General features: G+C 39.2%; 1 protein-coding gene across 1 annotated transcript; it reads left to right on the forward strand.

The window, feature by feature from the left end:
* The first annotated feature begins 4,316 nt into the window (after positions 1 to 4,316).
* Positions 4,317 to 9,222, forward strand: RPS14 (ribosomal protein S14). The gene is made up of 5 exons (XM_072400531.1): positions 4,317 to 4,413; positions 6,221 to 6,371; positions 6,603 to 6,764; positions 7,394 to 7,470; positions 9,108 to 9,222. The coding sequence occupies exons 2-5, from the start codon at positions 6,223 to 6,225 to the stop codon at positions 9,173 to 9,175; spliced, it is 456 nt and encodes a 151-aa protein (XP_072256632.1). The 5' UTR covers positions 4,317 to 4,413; positions 6,221 to 6,222; the 3' UTR covers positions 9,176 to 9,222.
* The last annotated feature ends 15,749 nt before the right edge of the window (positions 9,223 to 24,971 follow it).

The raw sequence follows: 24,971 nt of genomic DNA on the forward strand, positions 1-24,971 counted from the left end.
TCTTCTCCAAGTAATCCAATTGAGCATCAGTCTATGTTTAGACTTAAAATCTCCCTATCACCATGGTCCCTGGCCACCTTAATGTTTACATTTTCCTTCTCCAATAGTGCAAAGCTGCCAACTTAATTTTAAACGTTTTATAAGAGGCCAAAACTCTGTACAGCCAAATTTTACAAATGGGATGGAGTCAAATGTGCACCCTTTAGAGAAATTGTAGGTCTGACTAAATTATGGACATAGTGACACTTTTTATGTTTTGTTATCCATGCAATGATTACTGAGGGAAATGTCCATTAACATGCTGGGGGAGTAGGGTGCAGATTATGGGGGGATTTCTTTACATTTCTAATGATGAATTGCCACATTATGGACATAGTGTTCTTCTACTGAGCCTAGGCTTGAAAAATACCACATGTCAATTTCTTAGGACTTTCTACCTTTTTGAAGTTTTCCCTTTGTGTGTCCTTTATGTGTCCTTTATGTCAGACATATGATATATATGATTTATCCAGTGGCATTTGCACTGGTAGATCACATTACAGAAGTTCTATCTTTTACCCTCAGGCTGTATGCTACCAACCAAATTTAAATTTTCACTTATTACAGGGCCTGATAAGGCTTTATCTTCCTGGTAATAATATGGACATTACAAGAACTGCTTAAAGACCGCAAATAGTTTTGTATATTTACCATGATAAAAAATGATACATACTCTGACCATAGGGAAGGCAATACCTTATCTGCAGGACTCTTTAATTCTACCTTCTCTCTTGCCCAGGCAATGGCAGCACTGCAGACAGTCAGCATTGAGGTGCAATAGAAACCACCACACAAGGGGGCTGCCACCCAGGGCAAACTAAGGGGTGTACAACGCTGCTCTACATGATGGAACCCACACAATGCATTCCCTTCTTTCTGCACATATCAATGATTTAGGTAGACTATGGAGAAAGAGAAGAGATCATGACGAGGGAGCAGACAAGAGTCCATGCATATGCAAAATAATTTAAAGGTTGCAGGTGTAACCATTTAAGCTCGGGGTTTTTTTTCAGTACCAAAAGCGGTAACCCCGAGCCACACTCAGGGTGGAATTGCAAATGGGATTGGAAAGCTTACCTAGTCCCCACGTGCCCGTGGCGCCCTTTAGCGGTGCCCGGCATCTGCCTCCCCGGGTGATGCAGATGCCGGGTGGGCATGGGACGTACGAGCAAGCAGCTGGGGGCGGGACCAGGCGGGAAATTAAAAATAAGTATTTTTAAATGTACCGCTTTGACATTTAAAAATACTTTTATAATCAGACCGCCAGGGAGGTTAAGGGCAAAGTGACAAGGTTTGTGTCCACCCTGACCTGTTTATACTCAAATTTCCGAGGACAAAAAATTCAGAAGACATGGGAAACAACATCCAAGCAGTAAACAAACTGCTATTCCATATGTTTGTAGGTTGCCTCCAAATCGGACAACCAAATGCCTCCTATTTCTTACCTTCCATTTCTATCCCATAGGCATTACCTTTCAATGGATCACTCAAATTTTTATCAGTTTTTGGGTGAACCATTAAGCATATATTTTTTCTATTTTTTTGTAAACTAAATGGTACATTTATTCGGAGCATGTGCCTTAAAAGTTCCAATTATTCTTGTTGCTTTTTTGAATATTTGTATTTAGGCATGTAGCACTTTTTGTACTATAGACTAAATAGCTGGAGGACTTGCTTTACCACTGGATATTATCTAATGATTCTGGGTTGGTTGGTGAGTGGGTCAATACAGAGCCAATACAGAGCAGTCTTTCTCAACCACGGGGGACTCTTGAAATACCTTTCAGATCTTCAGGAAACCCCTTCTATAATTGTTATATACACAGCTCACAGTATATTTGTCAGGCGGTCAGTAGGAAGAATGTCATCTTTAGAGATAGCTAAAAATAAAATTTTTGACAGTTAAACTGACCTGAATGGCACAAACTGCTCATTGCTCAAAGAACATCTTATGATATCTGGAGAAACCCTGGCTGAGAAACACCGCCAATACTTAAACCTGCCAGTGCCATTTATACTGAACTCTAGGCAAACAATTACACAGCAGAAATACAAATAGGGGAGATTTTTACTTATCCAAGAAAATGTGTTTTTCTTTCCATCCATTGTTGGTGATTATGAACTGAAGGAGAAATATAGTGGAACTTTCTTAGAATTTACTCACAAATGAGCAAAATCTCCTCTTATTTACTGCTGTATATCTAAATAGGAAGTAAAGACAAATAACAAAAAAATGTCAGGGGGGTTTACCCCTTCTTTTTTGTTCAAACTAAAATTAGTGACTTAATGACTTAGTAGAACAGTTATATAACTGTTATATATATATATATATAACTGTTATATATATATATATATATATAACTTTTTTCTGCACAATTATAAAGACTTTCAAGGCACCATAAAATTATCTCTCACAAATTTTTGATGTACAAAAAAACATAATTGATTCCATCATTAAAAGAGGATATGCTTATTCAAAATGCATATAGTATATATTTAGTCTCTGTAGGTTTTCAACATGTTTAGCAGATTCTGCTTCCTCAGGAAAGAAGTGACAATCATCAAGCATGAAACAGTATAATCCACACTTTAAAACTACATTTACTACTGCATCTCTTTGTGTTAACAAGTTCTAGAATGGTACCAGATCAGCAGCCAAGGGGAATAATTCCTATATGTTTATTCATATCAATCACATAGAAGTCAGGGTGTCTCAAAAAGTTATGTGAATAAAGCTGTTCACTCTATGTATAGTAAAAACACCAGCTGATAATGTTGTCATTGGCTTTACAGATTCTTTGCCCATCAGGAAGCTTTACGTTACCTACAAGTTTTGGTTTAGAACAAACACTCTGGGAGGTGACTACCCCAACCTTTTCCTGCCTACTATTCCCTCAGGGTGTCCCTTTCCACCACTTGCCTTCAGTGGGTATGGATATTTTTTGTTAGGCTCCTGTGCTGCAGAGTGTGGGCACAACAGGTTCTAATCTATAGACATGAAGGGTAACGCTAAGACCAAGTTGCCTACCCAAGGGTGGATATGCCACTTGTACAAACTTTTCAGCAGTAAAAGAGCCAACTTGCTCGGGTATCTTTGAGGAAAGGTATCTTCATGTAGATGAATGTAAAGATAACCAGCAAGCACTGCCTAACATGCACTGCTATACACAAGCCCCTCATCATTATGTTCCTCTATATAGGAAAACACTGCCTCAGCGTAATCCAGTGCGATTGATCTTTTACCTTTGATGTCTGCATCACCTCAATAATTTTACTGTCCAACCATGAGCTATTAACATTCATACATTTTTATCATATAGAAATAATACTCCTGAGGAAGCAAAGTTGTTGCGAAATGTATTGATTGATTGTAACACTTACGTGGATGGTATATATTCCCTTCCCTAACCACGTTACCTATAAATACATTGTATTACTACACGATTGTTAGAGGCATCTTAAATGTTAATATGTGAAGCTATCATTCAGACACAAATCCTAATGAATATTATAAAAACCCAACCAATTATATGTTTCCATATATTGGAATTTGGCATCTATTAGTGTTAGCAATTGTCGTTTGCTCTATTAGTTTATGGTGTGCATTTTTAATCCTTTTGTTTAAGCAGAGATGAATGTGAATAAAAAATGATGAATTTTACAAGAAAGCCCTTATAATAAGTATTGTTTACAATAAAATTCCTTCTCATAAAATACACACAGCACACATACAAGAATGCATGGAAATAAATGTGCTGGGGACATATATGAATCTTAAAGGACTAGTATTTATTTAGGTTTTAAATACTGCATTGAAACAATTAAGTGTAATAACAAATATCCTCAGGGAAGTATATGTGTATTTGTTGTATTGCTTCTAGATTGTAAGCTCTTCTGGGCAGGGCCCTCCCCTCCTCCTGTGTCTGTATTCGTCTATCATTTGCAACCCCTATTTATTGTACAGCGCCGCGTAATATGTTGGCGCTATATAAAAGCTGTTTATTATTATCAATAACAATAATACAAATAATAATAATATTATTATTAATATATTAATTGCATTTCGTTTACGGGCAGTGTGCACGTACAGGTAACAATGGTTTCTAATCAGTCTCCGCCATCTTGGTTACTGGCAAACCCTGAAAATGTTCGCTAATCTTTTATTATTCCAACCTACACACGACATAGTCGGTTAATGTCATCATTCTAGCTATTAAAATGTTCTCTCTTTAAAGAAAAATGCGACTTTGTCGTTATGTGGAGTGTAAAACAGAGACAGGGAAACCCAGGGCTCTTCCGGTTGAGGGAGTGACCTTTGCCCCCGCTGCCTCTCTTCCTTCCTTTCCTGTAGCGGCTCCACGAGAAGACGTAGCAGTAAGTGCGGCCTGTCTGTGAAATCCTAACGAATCCTCTGTAGTGGCGGGGGAAAAGCGGGCAAGGTCTGGTGCTTCAGATTGGGAATGATTCCCTCTACATATCCCGGGGGTTATTGTGGTGGAGGGTGCCCGGGAAGAGACAAATAGATAGTGTTATGTTTGGTATAGGGCCGGGCCTAGTGCAGCTCCCCTGGAGTGTGTCTGGCCAGGCTGGGTTCTTGTGTAATACCGCCCGCTATGTGCGAAGGAGCCATTTCCAGGGTTATAGCTGGGCGAATGTCAGGGGGCTTTCACATCATATCATATATATCCCGGGAAATGGCTGCCCCATGCCCGGCTCAATGTCTACAAATCTCAGTCATCTTCATATCATCATCATTATTATTAATAAACAGGATTTATATATATATATGTACATTAAATAGGGGGTGCAAATGACAGTGACACAGGAGGAGGACAGGGCCCTGCCCTGAAGAGCTTACAATCTAAGTGGTACAAAATGTACCACACTGATCTCCATGGCCCCCTGATCTCCACACATTGCCTTCATTTATTGTGCAGATCCCAGATCAGTGTGAGAGATGGCATTGGCAGGAAGGCTTCTGTACAGTGCCAGGCTCAATCCTGGCATGAAATCCCATAAAGCTCCATGTATAGAGACATGTTGTGTCCTACTACTGGAGGGACATGCTTTGCTTTTCATTGGAGCAGATTCATGTCAGCATGCTCCCCCCATTCCTATGTTCTGCCATAACACAGTTGTTGCATTGAAGCTGGTGAAGGTTTGTTGTGTAGAATTTGCTTATTTCTTTTTGGCATGTCATATGTTTTGCTTTGGATCTCCATGTGGTTTTGGTATCAGAAATGTTTGTATATTGTGCTGGGTGGTGATAGAGTAACATACTTGTAGTTTGGGAGTGTGAAGATTTTCCACCTGTGTTTTGACCAATTGCACACATAAAATCTGTTTCATTCTGTCCATGGAATGGGCTGTGTTACACCTTTTGCGGTTTCTCAGAGCAAAACAAAATTGCAGCCAGAAAACAGTAATCTGTGGGGTGCACATGTTCCATGTTATAGCGGGCAGGCCTGGCATTGTGTACAGAAATGTAACGCTGTGTTGTCTTGTCATTATATTTTGTGCACTTGTCAAACAAAACTAAAACAATTAGACTGAAGGAGCACAAATATATAAAAAGGTCCAAGTTTGGTGTCACATACACAATAAACATAGCATGACCAAGGGAGTTGGGTCCTTAATGTTGGCGGTGGTTGTAGGTGTTACAAGGTGTGTAGAGGAGTGTGTGTTGATATACGTTGTACTAATAAGTGTGATTCTGCATTCTGTCCCCTCTGTTTATGTGCTGGGGGTGATGACTGGAAGCCATGTGAAAGTTGTGCATTGCACAGTTTGGAATTTGCACAACACTGAGGGTTCTCTTCTGTCCCCATTCATACTTACATGGGCAGATGGGCTGTGCTAATGTGTTGGGTTGTTGTGGCACCACAACAAACTAGAATTGTGCCAATGCCGTAGATCACAAAGCATGGCACTGTTACCATGGCATGCACGCTAATGCATGTTTTTTGGTTGTACCATTCAAATTGGCGACCCGGTACATGCATTACTTGCATTAACACAAAGTAAATGGACACGGACCCATCTTCTAACACATTTAGGATTGGCGCTCATGGCTGGATTTGCCTACTGAGTGTGGCACAAGACCAATATATTCATACAGATCAGTCATACGTCCATGGGTTTTCATTTCTAACTATGTGCTTGATTTGCTTTGTCTTTCTAGAAATGGCTCCACGTAAGGGTAAGGAAAAGAAGGAAGAACAGGTCATCAGCCTGGGGCCACAAGTGGCTGAAGGAGAAAATGTGTTTGGAGTCTGCCACATCTTCGCCTCATTCAATGACACCTTCGTGCATGTCACTGATCTGTCTGGCAAGTAAGTTCTGTGCTTTTTAGTTATGTAAAAAAAAAAGGGGGGGGGGGATATCTTTGTTTAAAGCAATGGGGAAATTGTAGGAAGATCTGGGTGACGGGCAGCTGTTTTAGAGTTGCTGCGGGATGTGTTTGTCACTGATGGTTGGTAGCTGCAGTAAGAATAGAAGCTCATGTTGTATTTAATAATAATAGTGTTTTCATCTTCTCATGATTGTCACTTCTATTTCCTCAGAGAAACAATCTGCCGTGTGACTGGTGGTATGAAGGTCAAGGCTGACAGAGATGAGTCCTCTCCCTATGCTGCTATGTTGGCAGCTCAGGATGTTGCTCAGAGGTGCAAGGAGCTTGGCATCACTGCTCTCCACATCAAGCTGCGTGCTACTGGAGGAAACAGGTAAAGGTCTAGACATCTGTGGCTTGTTAGGTGTAGGAGACCTCAACCTATTGGTCATGTGACAGTGTTTGGGTCTAGTTGTCTTTGGACCCTGGCACTGCATTGTGGGAGCAGGCATTCAGGCATTGGGCAGCCGGTGATGTACCTTCTTCCTGGCTTCTCAGTCTGCTGGTGCCGGAAAAGAACCGGGCTCTCTACACTGCATGGTACTTGTGTTGTGCGGCTGTAAGCCAAGTATTTCCTCTGCTAAAACCTCAACCTCCTGGAGACTATTTTGAGTTTTTCACTTTAGGCTGTGTAGAAAATGCAGCATTTCCCCCAACGTTTAGCGATTTGCCATGGCAGGTCACCAAACCAACTGGAATGAGTGACTGGTGTCATTTTCTCAAGGGTAGTTGTCATGAACTGAACATTGCTGTGTACCTGGCCGTGTGCACTACTATTAGAGCATGTATTTAACATATGTAACATAATTACAGTTTACATAAGCTGTAAGAAATCCTGAAAACAGTTTCTGTTGGCCACTGGGCTGCTACATTTGAGAAACTGATTTATTGTCCCTTCATGCATAGGAAACCTACCTGGTCTAGTGGTTATATGTGTATATAATTGCTTTATGCTTCTTTTAGGACCAAGACACCTGGACCTGGTGCACAGTCCGCCCTGAGAGCCCTGGCTCGTTCTGGCATGAAAATTGGCCGCATTGGTAAGAACATGGTGACATTTAATGTACAATTGTTGAACTTACTGGCCATGTCTTATTGGGCTCTGTCAATCATGTGGATTTTTGGCAGGAGTTCTTTATGTGCATTGATAAACTGAATCTTTGGGACAAAAAATAGATATTAATAGGAAATTGTTTCTTATTTATATGGAATAGGATTAGTGGCTTCCTATTTCTTGGGTACTACAGTTGTGAGATCTTTCCCACTGTTCCTGGCTGTATTTTAGGCCATTATCATTGTTTGCCAATAACTAATACTACATTTTTGTAGGTTTTGTACCCTAGTATGGGTGCGCAAGGGCTTATAGAGAAAACTAGAAGCTATGTAAAGGGAGGACGTGACCGTTATTGAATGGTTGGCTGAAATCTGGACAGGATGCTTAAAAATTTGTGAAGCTTCAGTCTGCATTTGTAATGTATAGGGACTTGAAATCCCACTTGCATGTTAGACCACACATTGATTTTTTGCTTGAATGTCCAACCCTAAAACAGAGACAGTAACTTCTTCGATTTCACTTGGAGCATGGGAAAGGCCCAAGTACTTTTCTTAACCCAGCTACAGGTACAATAATTTATCTTACCACAGACTCCATACACTCCTTTCCCCTGTACCTGTCTGCAATTATTAGAACTGACCTTCTGTCACTGCATGAATAGGGGTGTATGTGAGGTCAGGATGAGGAATCAGTGAGAATTTTATAAACAACCCAAACAACTGGCATTGCTGTAAGTACTCGCGTTCCTCAATATGGGGCAGCAGTTAGTAGTTGAAGTTGTGCTCTGTAGAGCAGGCGCTAGGAAAGTTAAGTGTTTACTGATGGTATTTACAGGCAGGAGGGTGTTGAACAACACTTCAAATTGGGGTCCTTTTTTATTTATTTATTTTTTTAAATCCGCTACATTTTAAACTTTTTTTCATGACCATGTAACTCACACTTTATTTTATGAAGGGTAACTGCATATTGGCCACTCATTTCACCAGTGCTGTAGTAAAGAGGAATGGTGGAACTTCTGGTTGACCAACTGTGCATGAACACATGCTCTTCCAGTCACAAGACTCCTAACTAGTCCCACAAGTTCTAGGAGCTTCAGAAATTGTAGGACAAGCTGGAGCAGTATAGCATGGATTATATTAAGTTTATCTCTTTCATCCGGTCTTGTTCCAGTGGCAGTGTCCCTAGAACAGGAAATGATGGGAAAACTAATAGGGACAGTCAAGAGAAAACACCAGAAAAAAAAAACAGAAGGAAACCAGTTGTTGGTTAGAATTTGTCTGAGGGCAGCACTACAAACCTGGCTAAAATTCTTGGTTTAAAAAAAAAAATGATTAAAATTCATGTTTTGACTTAATTTTCCACGAAGGGAAACACCTTAACAAAGTCACCCATACTAAGTGTGATTGATAAATAAGAATCTAAGGAAGATGTGGTTGTAGAATGGTGAGAATGGATGATAGATGTATGTTGGCATTAGTTTGCGCCAGATTCTATAAATCAACCAAACCCCCCCCCCCCCTGTATATTTATTAGGCTGCTATTTGTAAGATAATTATTTGATTTTACCACTGATCAGTAAATGATGTAAGGTGTATTCTAATAATGCTTTTTTTCCTTTTTCAGAGGACGTGACCCCCATTCCCTCAGACAGCACCCGCAGAAAGGGTGGTCGCCGTGGTCGTCGTCTGTAGTTCTCCATCTTTGTCTTTCAGTTGTTAATAAAATAATCAGACCAAAACATGCCCCATGTTTGTCTTTTCTGTCAATGCAACTGCTAAGGTCTTGTGTTAAACCTAAGGGGGACGATTTCTCTGTGGCCACCAGTTAGGTCATAAAAAAATGTAACATTTACACCAGTGTGTTCAAGAAGGACAACATTACAAATGTGGGCCTAAGCCAAACTAAACTGAAAAAAAAAATCCTTGATCGCATTGGAGATGTCCTGTGCACTCCTTCGTCCAGGGGCCATCTTGGTCCTTCTTCCATCTGGCTATATCAATCAATCGCAAGATCGTGTGACGTAGCCTGCTGTAAAGGGGGGGGGGGGACTGGCCTAAGATCTTTCCCCTCAATGTAGGGAAATGCCTCTTCTGCGCATGCCTTAGGTCCAGAAAGCACAGGGATCAGCTAGGAGGCTCCCGGGATACATGATTTAGGTATCCCAGGAGGCTCTGCGCTCATATTCTGTCTTGATTGCTGTGGCGATCAAGACGAAGGGCAAAAAAAAAAAAAAACTTTTATATAAAAGGCTTGATATTAACTCCCCTGGCGTTCTCATTCTGTCAGTATTTTTATGCAAAAAGCTGTACATTGTTTTGCATGGAAATTTATTTTACATTGTAGGCCTATAATGCTTAGGCATAATTTACCAAAATATGTCCAATATTTAATGATTTTTTTTTAATAAACTTCAAATAAAACAAAACAAAAAGGGTGCATAAAAATACAGAAACCCGTAGTATAACTGACGCACCAATTTCACTGCACTCCCGGGCTGAAGATCGGAAGAAGAGGATGAGCAGGACGCCAGAAGATGCGATGGGACCAGGTAAGTGTTTAATTTTTATGTTTTTAAGCTACCCTGAGTGTGGCTTGGGGTTACCGCTTTTTGCATGTTTTTTTTTTTTTTTTTTTTTTACCCCAAGCCATATTTAAGAATACTGCCAGGAGAGTTAGGCTTGGTGTGGTGCATATCTTAGCAGACCAAGGGATATCTAAAGCTTAAACATTTTGTTTTGGATGGTTTGTGGGAGAATTGAAACACCTGCTCAGCTTCCATTGCAGTTTGATGGGGAGAAATTTTTGTCCTGGAGGCCACTGCCACCATATTGCTAGAAATTATTAAATTAGTCACTGGAATCCCAAACTATAAGCAAAGCTCAATGTACAATGACCAGTGTTTTCTGTGGGCCATGCTAGAAAGGTAGCTCTTGATCATGTTATAAATGTAGAAGAATCCTGTACATACTTCCTTGTGTTAAATGAACAGTACTTGGGCCTCCTCGTTATCCCGGGATTATATATGGTTAATATCTGGAAAGGGCAAAACAACACTAGCACCAACCAGTCCACATAAATGCTGTGTTGTCAACCCACAACACAACTTGTGTAAGTAAACTGAAGTTTTGCAAAGTTCACCTAAATGGGGCTATTTTTTAAGGGATGTCTTATTTTTCTCCTACAAAAATGAGACCAGGGTGGCAACAAAAATGATGACCGTAACCAGAAAAAAAATTGTGCCCCCACACTATATCCCCTAATGTGACCCCACATAATATGGTATTTGGGGGAATGCATTCCCCACATAATATAATGCCCTCACACAATACAGAACATGCCCACATATGTGAACACATACAGTTAGGTCCATAAATTTTTGGACAGACAACTTTTTTCTTATTTTGGTTCTGTACATGACCACAATTATTTTTAAATGAAACAACTCAGATGCAGTTGAACTGCAGACTTTCAGCTTTAATTCAGTGGGTTGAACAAAAACATTGCATAAAATGTGAGGAACTAAAGCCTTTTTTTACACAATCACTTCATTTCGGGCTCAAAAGTAATTGGACAATTGACTCAAAGGCTATTTAATGGGCTGGTGTGGGCAATTCTTTTGTTATGTCATTATCAATTAAGCAGATAAAAGGCCTGGAGTTTATTTGGGGGGCCCGCTTGTATGTTGAAGATTTTGCTGTGAACAGACAACATGCGGTCAAAGGTGCTCTCCATGCAGGTGAAACAAGCCATCCCTATGCTGCAAAAACAGAAAAAACACCTGAGAAATTGCTACAATATTAGGAGTGGCAAAATCCACATTTTTGTACATAATGAGAAAGAAACAAAGCACTGATGAACTCAGCAACGCCAAAAGACCTGGACGTCCATGGGAGACAACAGTGGTGGATGATTGCAGAATAATTTCCATGGTGAAGAGAAACCCCTTCACAACAGCCAACCAAGTGAACAACACTCTCCAGGAAGTAGGCGTATCGATATCCAAGTCTACCATAAAGAGAAGACTGCATGAAAGTAAATACAGAGGGTGCACTGCAAGGTGCAAGCCACTCATAAGCCTCAAGAATAGAAAGGCTACAGACAGAGACATTCTGTCTGCTCCAATCCAAATAAATGCAGTCACATTGATTGGGAGACCTTTCATAATACAGATGGACAATGACCCAAAACATACAGCCAAAGCAACCCAGGAGTTTATTAAAGCAAAGAATTGAAATATTCATGAATGGCCAAGTCAGTCACCTGATCTGAACCCAATTGAGCATGCATTTCATTTGTTGAAGACTAAACTTCAGACAGAAAGGCCCACAAATAAACAGCAACTGAAAGCCGCTGCAGTAAAGGCCTGGCAGAGCATTAATAAGGAGGAAACCCAGTATCTGGTGATGTCCATGAGTTCAAAACTACAGGCTGTCATTGCCAGCAAAGGGTTTTCAAAAAGTATTAGAAATGAACATTTTATTTTCAGCTTTTTAATTTGTCCAATTACTTTTGAGCCCCTGAAATGAAGTGATTGTGTACAAAAAAGCTTTAGTTCCTCACATTTTCATGCAATTTTTTTTTCAACCCACTGAATTAAAGCTGAAAGTCTGCAGTTCAACAGCATCTAAGTTGTTTCATTTAAAATTAATTGTGGTAATGTACAGAACCAAAATTAGAAAAAGTTGTCTCTGTCCAAATATTTATGGACCTAACTGTACAAACATCACAGCATTTGGTTAAAAAACTACTGATAGTGGGGTATTTTCGGGGTAGGTCCCATTTTCAGGTAAATACGCTATGTAAGGAATACATGAGTTACACAGCTGGCCTATTGAGTCATCAGGAACCAAATCTACAAATAAAAACCCCTTTAAATGTCTTGCCATCCGATGATAGATCTTGAAATTTCTCACTTTGTCAGTGCTAATTTCCCTAAATCTACTCTAACCTATGTGAACGTGTTGTCAAAATAGGTTTTTGGGGGGTTGATTGGCACAATATGACCACAACTTTTAAATGTAATTAGTATTATTTACAAAAAAATTCCTGCCAAAATGAACACTCCGTCTGCTTAAAGTCGCCACCGTCATGCTTCACAGTAGAAATGGTGTTCTTGTGTTGATGGAAAGTGTTGTGTTTTTACCATGGAAGGCATTTCCCATGAAAAGTTCTGGTGACCGGAGAACATTCTATGTGTTCAGTGAGTCCTCCACCTGCTTTTGTAATTGTGCAATACAGTTTCCATTTCCTTAAAACAGGTACAATGGTGCTTCGAGAAATATTCAAAGATTGCATTGCTTTTTTTTCCCATCCCAAACTTGCTCTATCTTTCTCCACAACTTTGTCTGTGACCTGATTTCTGTGCTTCTTGGTCTACAAGTTGCTTGTTTAGTGTGTTGTTGCATCTGCAGCTTTTTATTTCACTGTAGTTCGTTTTGTCACCACAAGAGGGGAGCATTACTGCTTCATAAATGGACAAGACAAAGTTATTCCCTTCCATTTTGTGACTTTATAAACACAAGTTAGACTGAAGCAGAATCTAAATGGTAGATAAGAACAAGCTTTGCAGCAATCTGATGGTTCAATAAAGAATGTGGGCCAGTCAAACCCTTGTTATGGTCCATATGCCTGGTAACTAAATGTGTGGCTCTGATCAAAATGGAAAACCCACAGTCATGTATGATGGTCAGTGAGGGTAATTTTATTTTGATCAGATTAAATCTCTTGCTTTCTCTGGTTACTTTGTGCACTATTCAAATAGTTTTGAGGTATAAGATTGCAAATTCACCTTTGTATTACTAAATCTGAAAACAGTAAGGATATCTTCACATGGGCTCCAGCTCCAGATAAGTGAAGCAAGTTTCAGACGGCTGCTTGCAACAAGCGCAAAGTGGAAATCAACATTTCTAAATGGGTTCCGGCGCAGGTACGAGATTGGGTGACGTAGCCCGCTGTAAAGGGAAGAAAAAGAGAGCTGATCTCACTGCGCTTGTGTTAGATTGGCATCTCTTTCCCTTAATAGAAAAAAATGCCCCTTCTGAACATGTCTGAGATCTTGGCCCAGAGCCCTCCGGGATGTGTGACGAAGGTATCTGCGCTCCCATTCATTCTTGATCCCACTGAAAGTGGGGTTCTGTACCCTTTTGTTTTTTTTTTAAAGCGTGTTGAATTAAAAAAAAATATATATTTTCCCTTTACATATAAGGGTTGTCTACCCTTTTATGTAAAGTGGAAATGTTGAGTTTAGGTACACTTTAACTTACTCTTATAGGTGGAAAACCATAAATCTCTCTGTGATCTTCTCATGTCACCTGATCTTGCACTGCATAGGCTTGAGATAAAGTGAGTGAAGCGCCTATCGATCTCACTGTCACATTCACAGCTGAAGATGAATCCACTTTGCTTTGTACTCTAAATTTAAAGATTATATATACTGCCATTGCTTGCCTGATTCTAATATATACGGCTTGCCTGATTGGTGTTCCCTGACCCAGAATGAGTACGCAGGTAACTAAAACACAACTTGTTATAGAGTTGGATCCTTATTTCATGTGTCTGATCAAAGCTACTGAAGCCAATTAATCAGCTTTCTGCTGATCTTATGTTTTTTGTTTAGTCCTACTGAAACAATACTATGCAAAGTGAAGATCCAAAACACTTCTCTTTGCAAACTTGGAGAAATGTTCACATACTGATAAGTTAAGAGGTATTTATTACAAAAAATGTTAGGCTGGCTTTGTTCCTTCAATGATGGGTGACAAAATGGAAAGGGATGATTCAGTCCCAGCTACTACGTTCAATCAGCCGTCTGTGCTCACTAAACCTAGTGCATGCTACATATAATGAACCATGTGCACATTTAGGACCATAAACAACAAACTTTATTGAGAATATACAGTATATTAGGAACAGTTCCCCCAACCCTATTTTTGCTGAATTGACCTGTAACCTCAGGGAAATTAATTATTACCCAATATTCATATAGCACCAACATTGTACTCAGCACTTTAAGTCCATAGTCATGTCACTAGCTGTCCCTCAAAGGAGCAAAGAGAACCTGAAAACTCCATGCAAATGGCAACCAGGCCGAGATTTGAACCTGGGACCCAGCCCTGCAACAGCTACCTTGCCAAGGTGGTTTAGGCAGCCCATCAACCAAGCCTATGATTTGGTTCCATGCTTTCCTACCAAGGCACAGTCTACCAGATACATTATTACCTACTGTTCCTCCAGACATTAAGCTTCTGTTTCCTAGAATTGTCAGGGTTTTATCTGGTCTCCTATTTATACAATTTTCAAGTTCTACCAGGAGGATATCGGGTCCTCATCCAATGCAAGCTTTGAGTTCTTCAGGTGGGTCTTGGAGCTGTTGCCCACCCCTCAACACTGTCTAAGGACATTCTGAAGGTACAAGACTTCCTGCGTCCCTCATTGAATGCCAAAAAAACAGGATTTTTGTACTCACTGTAAAATCCTTTTCATGGAGTCCATGCCACTTCATGGTTGTTATTGTGCTTTTGGTATTGTTTGCTTTAAAACTCAGGCATGCTTGTACTAAAATGGGTTATCATTGGCTGGCCTACATTTTTGTGTTCTTCAACATACTCGAAGAAAAGAATTGTTGTGGTAGGTACAAACATCTTTTTTCCCTGCCTGTTCAGTTTTTGTAAAACCTATGCACAGATTTACCTTAACAAAGTTTATTCTCTAAACCCTGTAATATACAAGAATTCACAGAAGGATGTCCGTGTAAAGGTATTTGTAGAGAATCAGCACAAATCATTGATCTGGGCCCATGCTGGCTCCCTTTCCACCACCTCTGTAATCCAGATTGTCATATCTATTGAAGACTTTCCTACATTACCAGGAGTTTTCTATACAGTAGGAAAAGTTTATGTACAGCATGCCTATTCTGGCTGATGATCTTCTAATGAAGAATGCAATCTGAATCTGAATTGAGTTTGCTGTGTGCATCACTTCCACATTTAGAAGAACATCCTTGATTGTTTGTGTTAATAAGTAACCATAAGAAGAAGTTTCTGCAGTTTTCATTTCTGCAGTTTAAAATTAACCTGAGATGTGGGAGAAAGAGAAAGCAGCCAGCCTGTCCTTGGAAAGTCCCTATTGCTAATCTGAAGCTCAACTGTTTATTATTGAGTCTAAGCAAAACAAAGGCTTAGAAGTGTAATTGTGAAGGATCAGAAGCTTCTAAAGCTACGTACACACGGCAGATTTTTATCGCCCGATAATCGGCATCGGCCAAATATCGGGCGAAAATCTGCCGTGTGTACAGTCCGTGTCGTCCATCGTCCGTTGGTTACTTTTTTACGAACGATTTTTTGCCCAATCGATCGTTCGTCGTTCGATTGGAACGATAAAAATTGGAAGTGTGTACTCACCTTTAGGCTACATACACACATGCAATATTTGTCATTGGAATGGATCACAATCCTTTCCAACAACAAAAGACTGAACGATGCATGAACAAGCGCTGTACATACAACATTGTTCTACTCTATGGATAGGGTGGGGGGAGAATGACAAAGCGGCACCCCGCTGCGCCCTCTCCCCTTCACAATATGATCGGTCCTCATTCGTGGATCCGCCAGGACGCTCATCCGGACGACAAACCCTGTACACACGCCAGATTCTCGTCCGATATCAGCCCTGAGGTGAGTACCGAACGAGAATCATCTGACGTGTGTATGTAGCATTAGGTTTAGGCTCATCCCGAGCCAACCATGATTAGTAGTTTTGCTGTATGAGCTCAATTACATCTTCTCTATAGATTCTCTGCAGTGAAAGATTTCAACCTGAATCTGCTTGTATTTTCTGCAGAGAAAAGTTAAACAACATGTACTGTAAGTATTTTGTTTCATAAAAAATGTAAAGAAATCTGGGAATTTATTATTTTTATATAACAGAGTCCTTCATTGTTCTAAATACCACATCTTGTCAGTGCTGTCATCTGTGACATGTATTTGCATTCTATAAAATATTTCTTTTCTTTTCAGTATAAATTGAGTAGAACAAAGACATCTTTTTTGGCAAGCACTTAGCTTTAAAACATATATATTTTAATTTATAGATTTAACACATACAGTTAGGTACAAAAAACATAAATAAGCTTGGTGGTCTCATTAAACATCATGAGAGCAATTTTTACATGTGACATGGGGGTTCGTCTCTTTTTGTCTCAGTGACATGGGGGTTCGTCTCTTTTTGTCTCAGTGACATGGGGGTTCGTCTCTTTTTGTCTCAGTGACATGGGGGTTTGTCTCTTTTTCCCATCCCGTTTCGCACATTGGCTTCTCCAGGGGATACAGAGACTCAGAATGTATCGTATTAGTTGGTCAAAGAGTGACATGAGAAACATGAGAACGGTGTCTTAGTATGAGATTGAGGATTGGCTCGGGTCATCCGTATTGTGTTACACTTTTAACCTTATTACCTGCTTAGCCAGAGGAGTAAAGAACAATTTCCTCCATGGAATATTGTAAAGACAAAATGGAGGGAAGCCTTCAAATGGCAAATTCCATAAAACATTGGTGGAGAGTGGGAAGAACGAGATGCATGCAGCCAGTCACAAAAAGGCGATTATATTTATTTTCTTTACTCTTTTATGAGCCCACACCTTTCAGCCATACCCTAATAATAGACAGTTACAAGGAAACTTATTTCAAAAAGTTTAGTCTTGGTATAGGTTCATTGCACAGCTCCAATGAATGCCTTCCTTTGGATGTTTGCATTGTTCACATACTTGTATAGTCCTCTTGGAGTGCACACTGTGGGCCTATATCCTCCCTTATTTAATGTACAATCTTTATAAAGAGACCTGACATGATCATTTACTCCAAATACTTATCTCTGGGCTTTTCATTTAAAGCTATAAAAGAAACATACAACAAATAATATATTCATTATTAGTTAGAAAAAATCCTATTCCTTTATACACAAGTGTCTGCTTCTTGCACAGCTTTTCATTTCCCTTCTGTTTATATGTATCATGCTGTAAATATAGCGCTATACCACGCCATAAACCAGTATTTTTTTGCTTCTAGTAGTAATTTGTCAAATATAATATCTGTTAAATATATTTTAGTATCTCTGAAGTTTAAACAATAGAAATTTTGGATGGAGTAAGGCGGGGTGTCAAACTAATTTTCAATAAATGCAATACATAGACATTATTCTTGTACACCCATCATGTGACACAAAGCCTAGGCAATGATCACATGGTGCCTGACTACCAGGGGCATTATGTTTGCTTCAATCCATTAGAGACTGCATAGTGTAATATTTAGTGTCAGACAAACTTGTGATGTGAGAGGATGAACAACACAGCCTGCATAGATAGATAGAAATTAGTATTTTCAACCCTATGTGTAGAGGGGTTTGTTTTTGTTAGTTATGGATGAAGTAGTAAACTTCCTCAATTTTTTAATTAAATTCCAAGTTTGCCCCCTGACTTGGTCTAAGGTTTTAATTTCGGCCCTCTGTGTATTTGAGATTGACACCCCTGGGGTAAAGGAAGTAAAAATCACTTTTTTTTTGACCTAATGTTACTTTCATTCCTGGTAAATCTAAGACAGACGGCATAAAAAAAGAAAAAGAAAAAAAAAAGAAAGTGGTTCTAACCCTTCATCACTAGCCAAATTTAAAAAAGTGTATATTTTAGATTCTGTATGTTGCTAAAGGTGTTTTATTTTTAGCTTGCAGGTTACCCCTCACTGAATACTTCCTGAACTCAATGGAGCAGAACTGTTTTCTTCAGTAACAGCACATGAATTCTGTTTTAAAAATGTGCTACTCCACCTAAGCTTCCTGTACATAGAAGTGCATTGTATTTTCTACATCGCTGGCTTGATCATACGAATAATGGAGTCAAGCTCAGTTCCAGTTTTTGGAAAATTGTGAGTTTTGATTGAGTGCAATGAAATGGGATTGAAATAGCCCCATTGAATGTGTTAGAAAAATCTAAAAGTGAATAAACTGTATGCACAATTGTACCTTGTCATTGCAAGGTGACTGCACACAGGTACGTAGACATATCTGGTTACATAGACAATAACTGACATGTATGCTGTACATTCTTGCTGATTATGGCAGAAGCTCCCCACCCGCCAATGAATTTAGTTCTGCTTTATTTTGTCTTAGCTCTTACTTTAATATTTAAAATGTTTACTTTGCATATTTTGATGATCTGAATCTCTGTAATAGACTTCAGTTTTCACAAGCTTATTGCAAATATGTTCCCCCTTCCTTCCCCTAAGAATTATCCCATTTTACCTTCCTTAAGTGCCATTATTACACAAGTAGCCTAACAGTAGGTTCAGGAACCTGGGCCATAGCTCTTACATTATTAATGTGATATGGCATGCACTTCTAAGTGGTAAGTAATACCAGTAACTGTTTAAATACCCGTCCAACTTTTCTTGAGTAAAACCATCAGCTGAAAACTGGAAATTAAGTAAATATTTAACAAACGTTATTGCAAATAGTACTTATGTTCTGTAGATATTAAAAGGCACCTGCCATGAGTCAAACACATAGGCTGACATCCTTTGTTTCTGGTTTTATAACTTTCCAAGTCAGTGATCTAGACCCAGAAAAAAAAAACAGCAAGTGCAGGCAGCACACCTGGTTTGCTTCTTTTTCTCTTATTTTTGTTCTGGTTAATAACTTAAAATACTAAAAAAAAGTTTTTGAATTTAAAATACTTTTACATGACTGCTATAGGCTGTCTGGCATATTCACATGTCCAGTTACATGTTTTAATGAAAAAAATTGCAAACATCCCAGTTATCTTTTTTTCACTCTTTCGATGTGCATGGATACCTGAAATTTGACCTAAGGCTCTGGTAGTCTGGAAAACAATGAGCCCAAGAGAAAGTTAAGGAATGGGAAGTTAGCTAATTGGTTCTGCAAGCCAAGTACTTTTGTTGTAGTGAACACTGAGTTTTTATTTACTTTGCATTTGGCTGCGGACTGAAATGGACAAATATATTTTAGTAACGTTAAATTGCAAAATCTTTTCTGTAGAAACTATATTTACCATTTAATGCATCTGAATTTCCTCATGTATTTCAAGTTTACTTTTTGCTTCATTGACAATAAAAAAAGTCCTGGCTTCTGGATCAGCCTTTCCTAACCCTTTTACCCTTTATATCAATCAGTGATAAAAAGGTATTTGTGTTGGTTGACATACGTTACATTATAGCCATACATTTGTGATCAGGATGCCATCTTTTCCGGCAGATAAAAAGGCCCGTGGTTTCTTGCAGCTGGCTCTGGCAAGGCATTGTTTTATGGGAGGTCAATCAGCCGCAGCTCAAGGAACAATGGCAACTTCTGGAGGAACCCTAAGGTTCCAAGGAATCTTGGTTGAGAATGACTGCTGTGGATAGACAGAGATGACGATGGTCATGAAGAGGAACCCAAAATCTACAAATGCTATGATACCCCCTATACCCATCTCAGTAACTAAATTAATCTATGAGACCAAATAGCTACCTATCCACAGTTTTGTTACATGCATTGACACCAGAACACATCCATTGTGAGGAAGTCATAAAAGTGCTGTACAGGAGACCAAGCAGTGGTTTTTCCTAGACTCAGATCCCGGTGCCCTGTGTCTCCGCACTTTGCTCTTTTTCTGGTGGCAAAGAGAGACCTTGGCTAAAGTTGTTCTTCGGTGAATTACCATATACCCCTATGGTGTGGGGGTAATTGATATATATAAAAGCAGCACATTAATATTCAGTGCAAATGCCATGATCCCAATTATAATATAAAAATACTGTTATAAGACAGAGGAAATGCTTGCAGTAAACAATATGGTGGAGAGGAAAACCAACGTTCCTCTTTCAATATTAGTTGCCTAACACAGGAAGAGGTGCTGTTATGTCTTAGCAGAATAAAGACAGATAAAGCATAAAGGCCCAGATGACATCTATCTCTGTGTTGCAATCACAGATTTCCTTTGAAGTTGAACAAGTCAAAACATTTTTGGCTTTGGATAGTTAGGGGGACTGCAGGGATACAAGAGGAATTGAGGGCAAGTCGCCTCATATTAGAGGAAATCCCAACTTTCTCCCCAATGAGAAGGGTCCCCACACTACCTATTCCTGTGTCCCTTGTTACAGGACAAGGGGAAAGTGAATTTCTCCAATTGCACTAAAAATAACACAAAGGTTATGTCTTCTCCTCCAATATCTAAACATGTTTTGTCTGAATTCCACAGTTGGATACCAAACAAATGTGAATGCGGTTACCTTACACTAATCTCTAATGTTACTATAACAGCTGTAGAATGAATAATAGGGCCAACTTCAGGGACTTTACTGAACTTTACAAATATTTAGCTTCAGCTATGTCGTCTGAAAGCTACCTCACCAACATTTCATTCCTAGCTGTGCATGAGATCCACAGTTCCACTTAAATTCCCCAACCCACCAGAGTGTAGCCTGTCATGGTAAATTTGACCTCATATCGTTCATGCGGTGCAAGTCATTCCCTTGGGTAAGCCATAGGAATATATAGCTATAGCTGTCCAGCCTGATGTTTTTACAGAAAGATTGTGTTGCATGGGGCAGATCCATACAAGGGAGTTTACTGGAATAGGGAGGAGGGTAAGAGTTTAACATTTAGGCAGAATGAAATCAGGGGGTTGGAGAATTATGAAAAGGACACGTTCTATAAAAGGGAACTTGATCTTTACAAAAAAGTTCCAGTTTTGTGGCAGAAAATTCCCCACTAAGGCAATGATATACAAAATGAACCAGTTAAATATATAAATGTTTATAAAATGCAACATTTTAAATGTAAATCGATAGGCAGATAACCCCTAACGCTGGGAGTAAAGTCAGGAACAGATCAACAAGAAACATCGCAGAGGTGTTCAGATAAATCAGCTATTGTGAATTTCAGATTTGGTGGGAAAATCATCCAATGTCAGGTGCTTTGGCACACATTCCTCTGTCTTCTACATATGTCAGTGCAGCCCTTCTACAAGCGGAGCAACAGCTACACAGCAAGCCATTTTCTGCTATAAAAAAAAATCACAGACAGTAGATGCAATCATGAGCATACAGCGTTCATTAAGATTTCATTTTTTATTACTGCTTAATAGGAAAGTTAGGTGGTTAAAAAACCTTAAATTGAAAAGGGGCATACAGCGTTTGCCAAGGCACCATTTTTTGCTACTGCTTGCCAGGAAGTTTGGAGCTAATGAATAGAATAAAAAAAAAATTAAAACTATAAAAAAGTAAAATCACAGCATTTATTTTTAGCTACACATGCAATTTTCTCCTATTGTTGATTTTAAAATTCAGAGTTTTTCTAATTGTTTGATTGCTCACTTTTGCCTATCGCAACATAAAACTTTTTTGTCAGTAGAATTAGAGATGAACCAATCATAAACATGGACACAAAGCTGTCCAGGCTTCCTAAAATTGACTAAATAAACATTTTTCTAGTGATTTTCACAAGCTTATTTCCAAAAATAAGCATTTAAAGCAGGAAAATCTGCATCCAGACTTGGAATTCTTGATCCTTCTGACCTTCTGACTGAGTTTTCCAGTTCCAAGCACCTCTAATCACCGCACATTATGGCAAAACCCCAGGCACTGACTTTACATTTATTTTAATTTTGCAAAGCTGAATAAACACACCCAAAAAGCTATGAACTATTGCAGCTTACTAGTGCTTGTCTTTTTCAGGCTAAGAACATTTTAATAATAAACAAAAAATACCTGACAATGAAAGAAAACTAATGAACCCACCTCATCTATAGACTGGTAAACTGTATATGTACCGTATATCATATTTTTGTTTTGGATTTAGATACTTTACTTTAGATATACTTTTAAAATACTTTGGATAGGATTTTATTAAGTTGTCCTGCTTTATAATTTCTTCTTGTGTGCAGCTGCCATAAATGTACTGCTTATTAAATTTCTGACCAATTATGTGACAGGGTCTCTTTAGATAAACTAATCCTTTCCATTATCTGTCTAGTTGCACCCTCCACATGGCAGATAATAAAAATCTAAAAAATGGTGTTATGGTGGGGTTTAAAGAAAATATAGCATTAGAGATATTTCCCTGAAGTGGACGTACCTAAGCTCCTCAAGATGTACCAGGTTTCATGGAAAGCTATCACAGCAGTGCAGTGTTTTTCTGCTTTTTCCACAAAGCATACATATCCCCTAGATGAGCTTACCATATGGGTTTCACAAATTCGGATACTTGTTCAGAATGTGGAATGCCATCAGCATCCCTATATCACAATTTATGGGAATGCCCGGTGATTAAAACTTTCTGGCGCCATGTGGCACAATACATTCAGTCTTGCCTATTAACCTACTTGCCATTTACACCAGAATGGGCTATATTGAGTATGGAGGAAATGAATGGAATCCACTTCTCCACAGAGGTTTGAAGGTTGGCACTAATCCTATCGGCAGTGGGGAAAAAACAATCTTACATTGTTGGATCTCAACTTTTCCAACTTCAATGCGTCTCTTTTTAACAAAACTTCAACAATTTTTTAAAAATAGAATAGACTGAAACTTTCCTTTACAAAGATACAAAAACACAATTTTTAATGAAATGTAGGAAAGCTTCATTACACCCTCAATGATCCAATGATCCTACTAAAACTTCTTCCATCACACCGCTTGGTATCTATGCAGAACCAGAGAAAGAGATCCTCCCATTTGATTACATAAAGGATAACTTACAGAACCATAATCTCCCCTTTCTGTATTGAACGCTGCAGCGATCAAGACTGAATAGGAGCATCCTGGGCTCTTGGCTGCTCCTTCTGCGCATGCCTGATATCGAGCATGCGCAAAAGGGACCTTTTTCTACACTGAGGGGGAAGAGATGTCTATCTCATGCATACACAGTGCGAGATCGGGTGACGTACCCAGAAGAAGGAGGCTGAAGATGGTGGCGCCTGGCACTTCCTTGATTCCAGGACGGCACTGTCGGCACTGACAGCACCCGATCAAGGACTGCTAAACAGATGATCACGCGTGATGGAAGGATCTGCGGAATTGATCTTTTTTATTTTCAGTTTAGTTCTGCTTTACCCCATTGTTTAGAGACTAAGAATTTTTTTTTTTAGGTATAATGTCTTACACAACAATTGTCTTTGTTTTTAGAACACCCATGCAACTTTATCATTGAAGACTATGCAAAGAATACCCATTACTACTGTATGTACTTCCATGTCTTGTACCCCCCTGTATTCCCTGTATGTTTTTATATTGTTACAGGTTATTTTGTTTTGCACTTTCAAGAGTTGACTTCAATAAATAAAATTTACAAAAAAAGAAAATATAATACAATTATTGTGCCTTATAAAATGCAACAAATCAGAGGAATGAGTGACCAGAGCCATTTGTCGTCTTTCCAGTGCTGGTGGTAAATACAATACATTATACCATATTTCATATAAATTGAAGAAGCAGAATGCCTGATATTCGCTGGTAAAGCTGCTTCAGTGACTCATCTTGTGTTTTCAATCATTAGTCTTCAGTCTTCACCCCAGCTCGCTAATTGGTCACTTCTTAGGAAATTTAGGTGAAAACCAACAGGCACAGCAACCTGGAAGTGAAAGTGCTAAGCAGCACATTTTTTTTACATTTTGGAACAGGAACAATCCTTATGGTTTTGTGTTTGTGACCCTACTTTGGAGTTTTTTTTCCTTTACTCTCTGTCCCTGTGACACCCAAGAAAGAAATGTGGAATCCAAGTCAGCAGGACAGGAAATATTGCAGGGTAATAAAACACTGGCTGAAGTTCTAACCCTCTCCAATGTGTTTTGTCTGTCTCCCCTGCCTTCAGAGTTAAGGTGCGTACACACTTCCAATTTTTATCGTTCCAATCGAACGACGAGTCGTTCATTTCCAACGACTTTCCTCGTTCGTTGGCGTCGTTGGTTACTTTTTTTTACGAACGATTTTTGCCCAATCGATCGTTCGTCGTTCGTTCGTCGTTCATTTTGAACGATAAAAATTGGAAGTGTGTACGCAGCTTTACACATGACATTTGGGCCTTGAAAACAACCACTCAGACCCCCAGCTGCCTCGTTCACTTGCAAGTACAGAGTTTCAGAAAACTCTGCCAGGGGAAAGTTGTAGTGAAGGAGTACATTGAAGAGAAAAACAAACACTGCAATGCAGTTCTCATTCTACATTCACTTTCTGGGCAAAGTACAGATTCAATGAATTATTGAAAATAGCTTTAGGAGTTGTCTAATTACTGATCACTAGTTTGCTTTCATTAGGTGACTAAAAAAAATTGAAGACAAAAATATTTGGGCAACTGGTGTTACCACAAGAAGGTAATACGTGTATACTGTGAATTTTCCTAATGACAGATGTGTTTTAATATCTACAGACCAGGAGCTGAATAGATCTGCAATTGTGCAGCATGAAGGTTATTAAGCTGCTTCTTGTTTCATACTTTCATTGACCC

This window comes from Pyxicephalus adspersus, chromosome 2 (assembly GCF_032062135.1).
Source record: "Pyxicephalus adspersus chromosome 2, UCB_Pads_2.0, whole genome shotgun sequence".
Taxonomy (NCBI): Eukaryota; Metazoa; Chordata; class Amphibia; order Anura; family Pyxicephalidae; genus Pyxicephalus; species Pyxicephalus adspersus.

Excerpts from the sequence above, each read along its gene's own strand:
- RPS14 (XM_072400531.1), top strand. The coding sequence starts at position 6,223 with ATGGCTCCACGTAAGGGTAAGGAAAAGAAGGAAGAACAGGTCATCAGC. Across the intron at positions 6,372-6,602 it reads GTCACTGATCTGTCTGGCAA|AGAAACAATCTGCCGTGTGA; the intron begins GTAAGTTCTGTG and ends CTATTTCCTCAG. Across the intron at positions 7,471-9,107 it reads CATGAAAATTGGCCGCATTG|AGGACGTGACCCCCATTCCC; the intron begins GTAAGAACATGG and ends TTCCTTTTTCAG.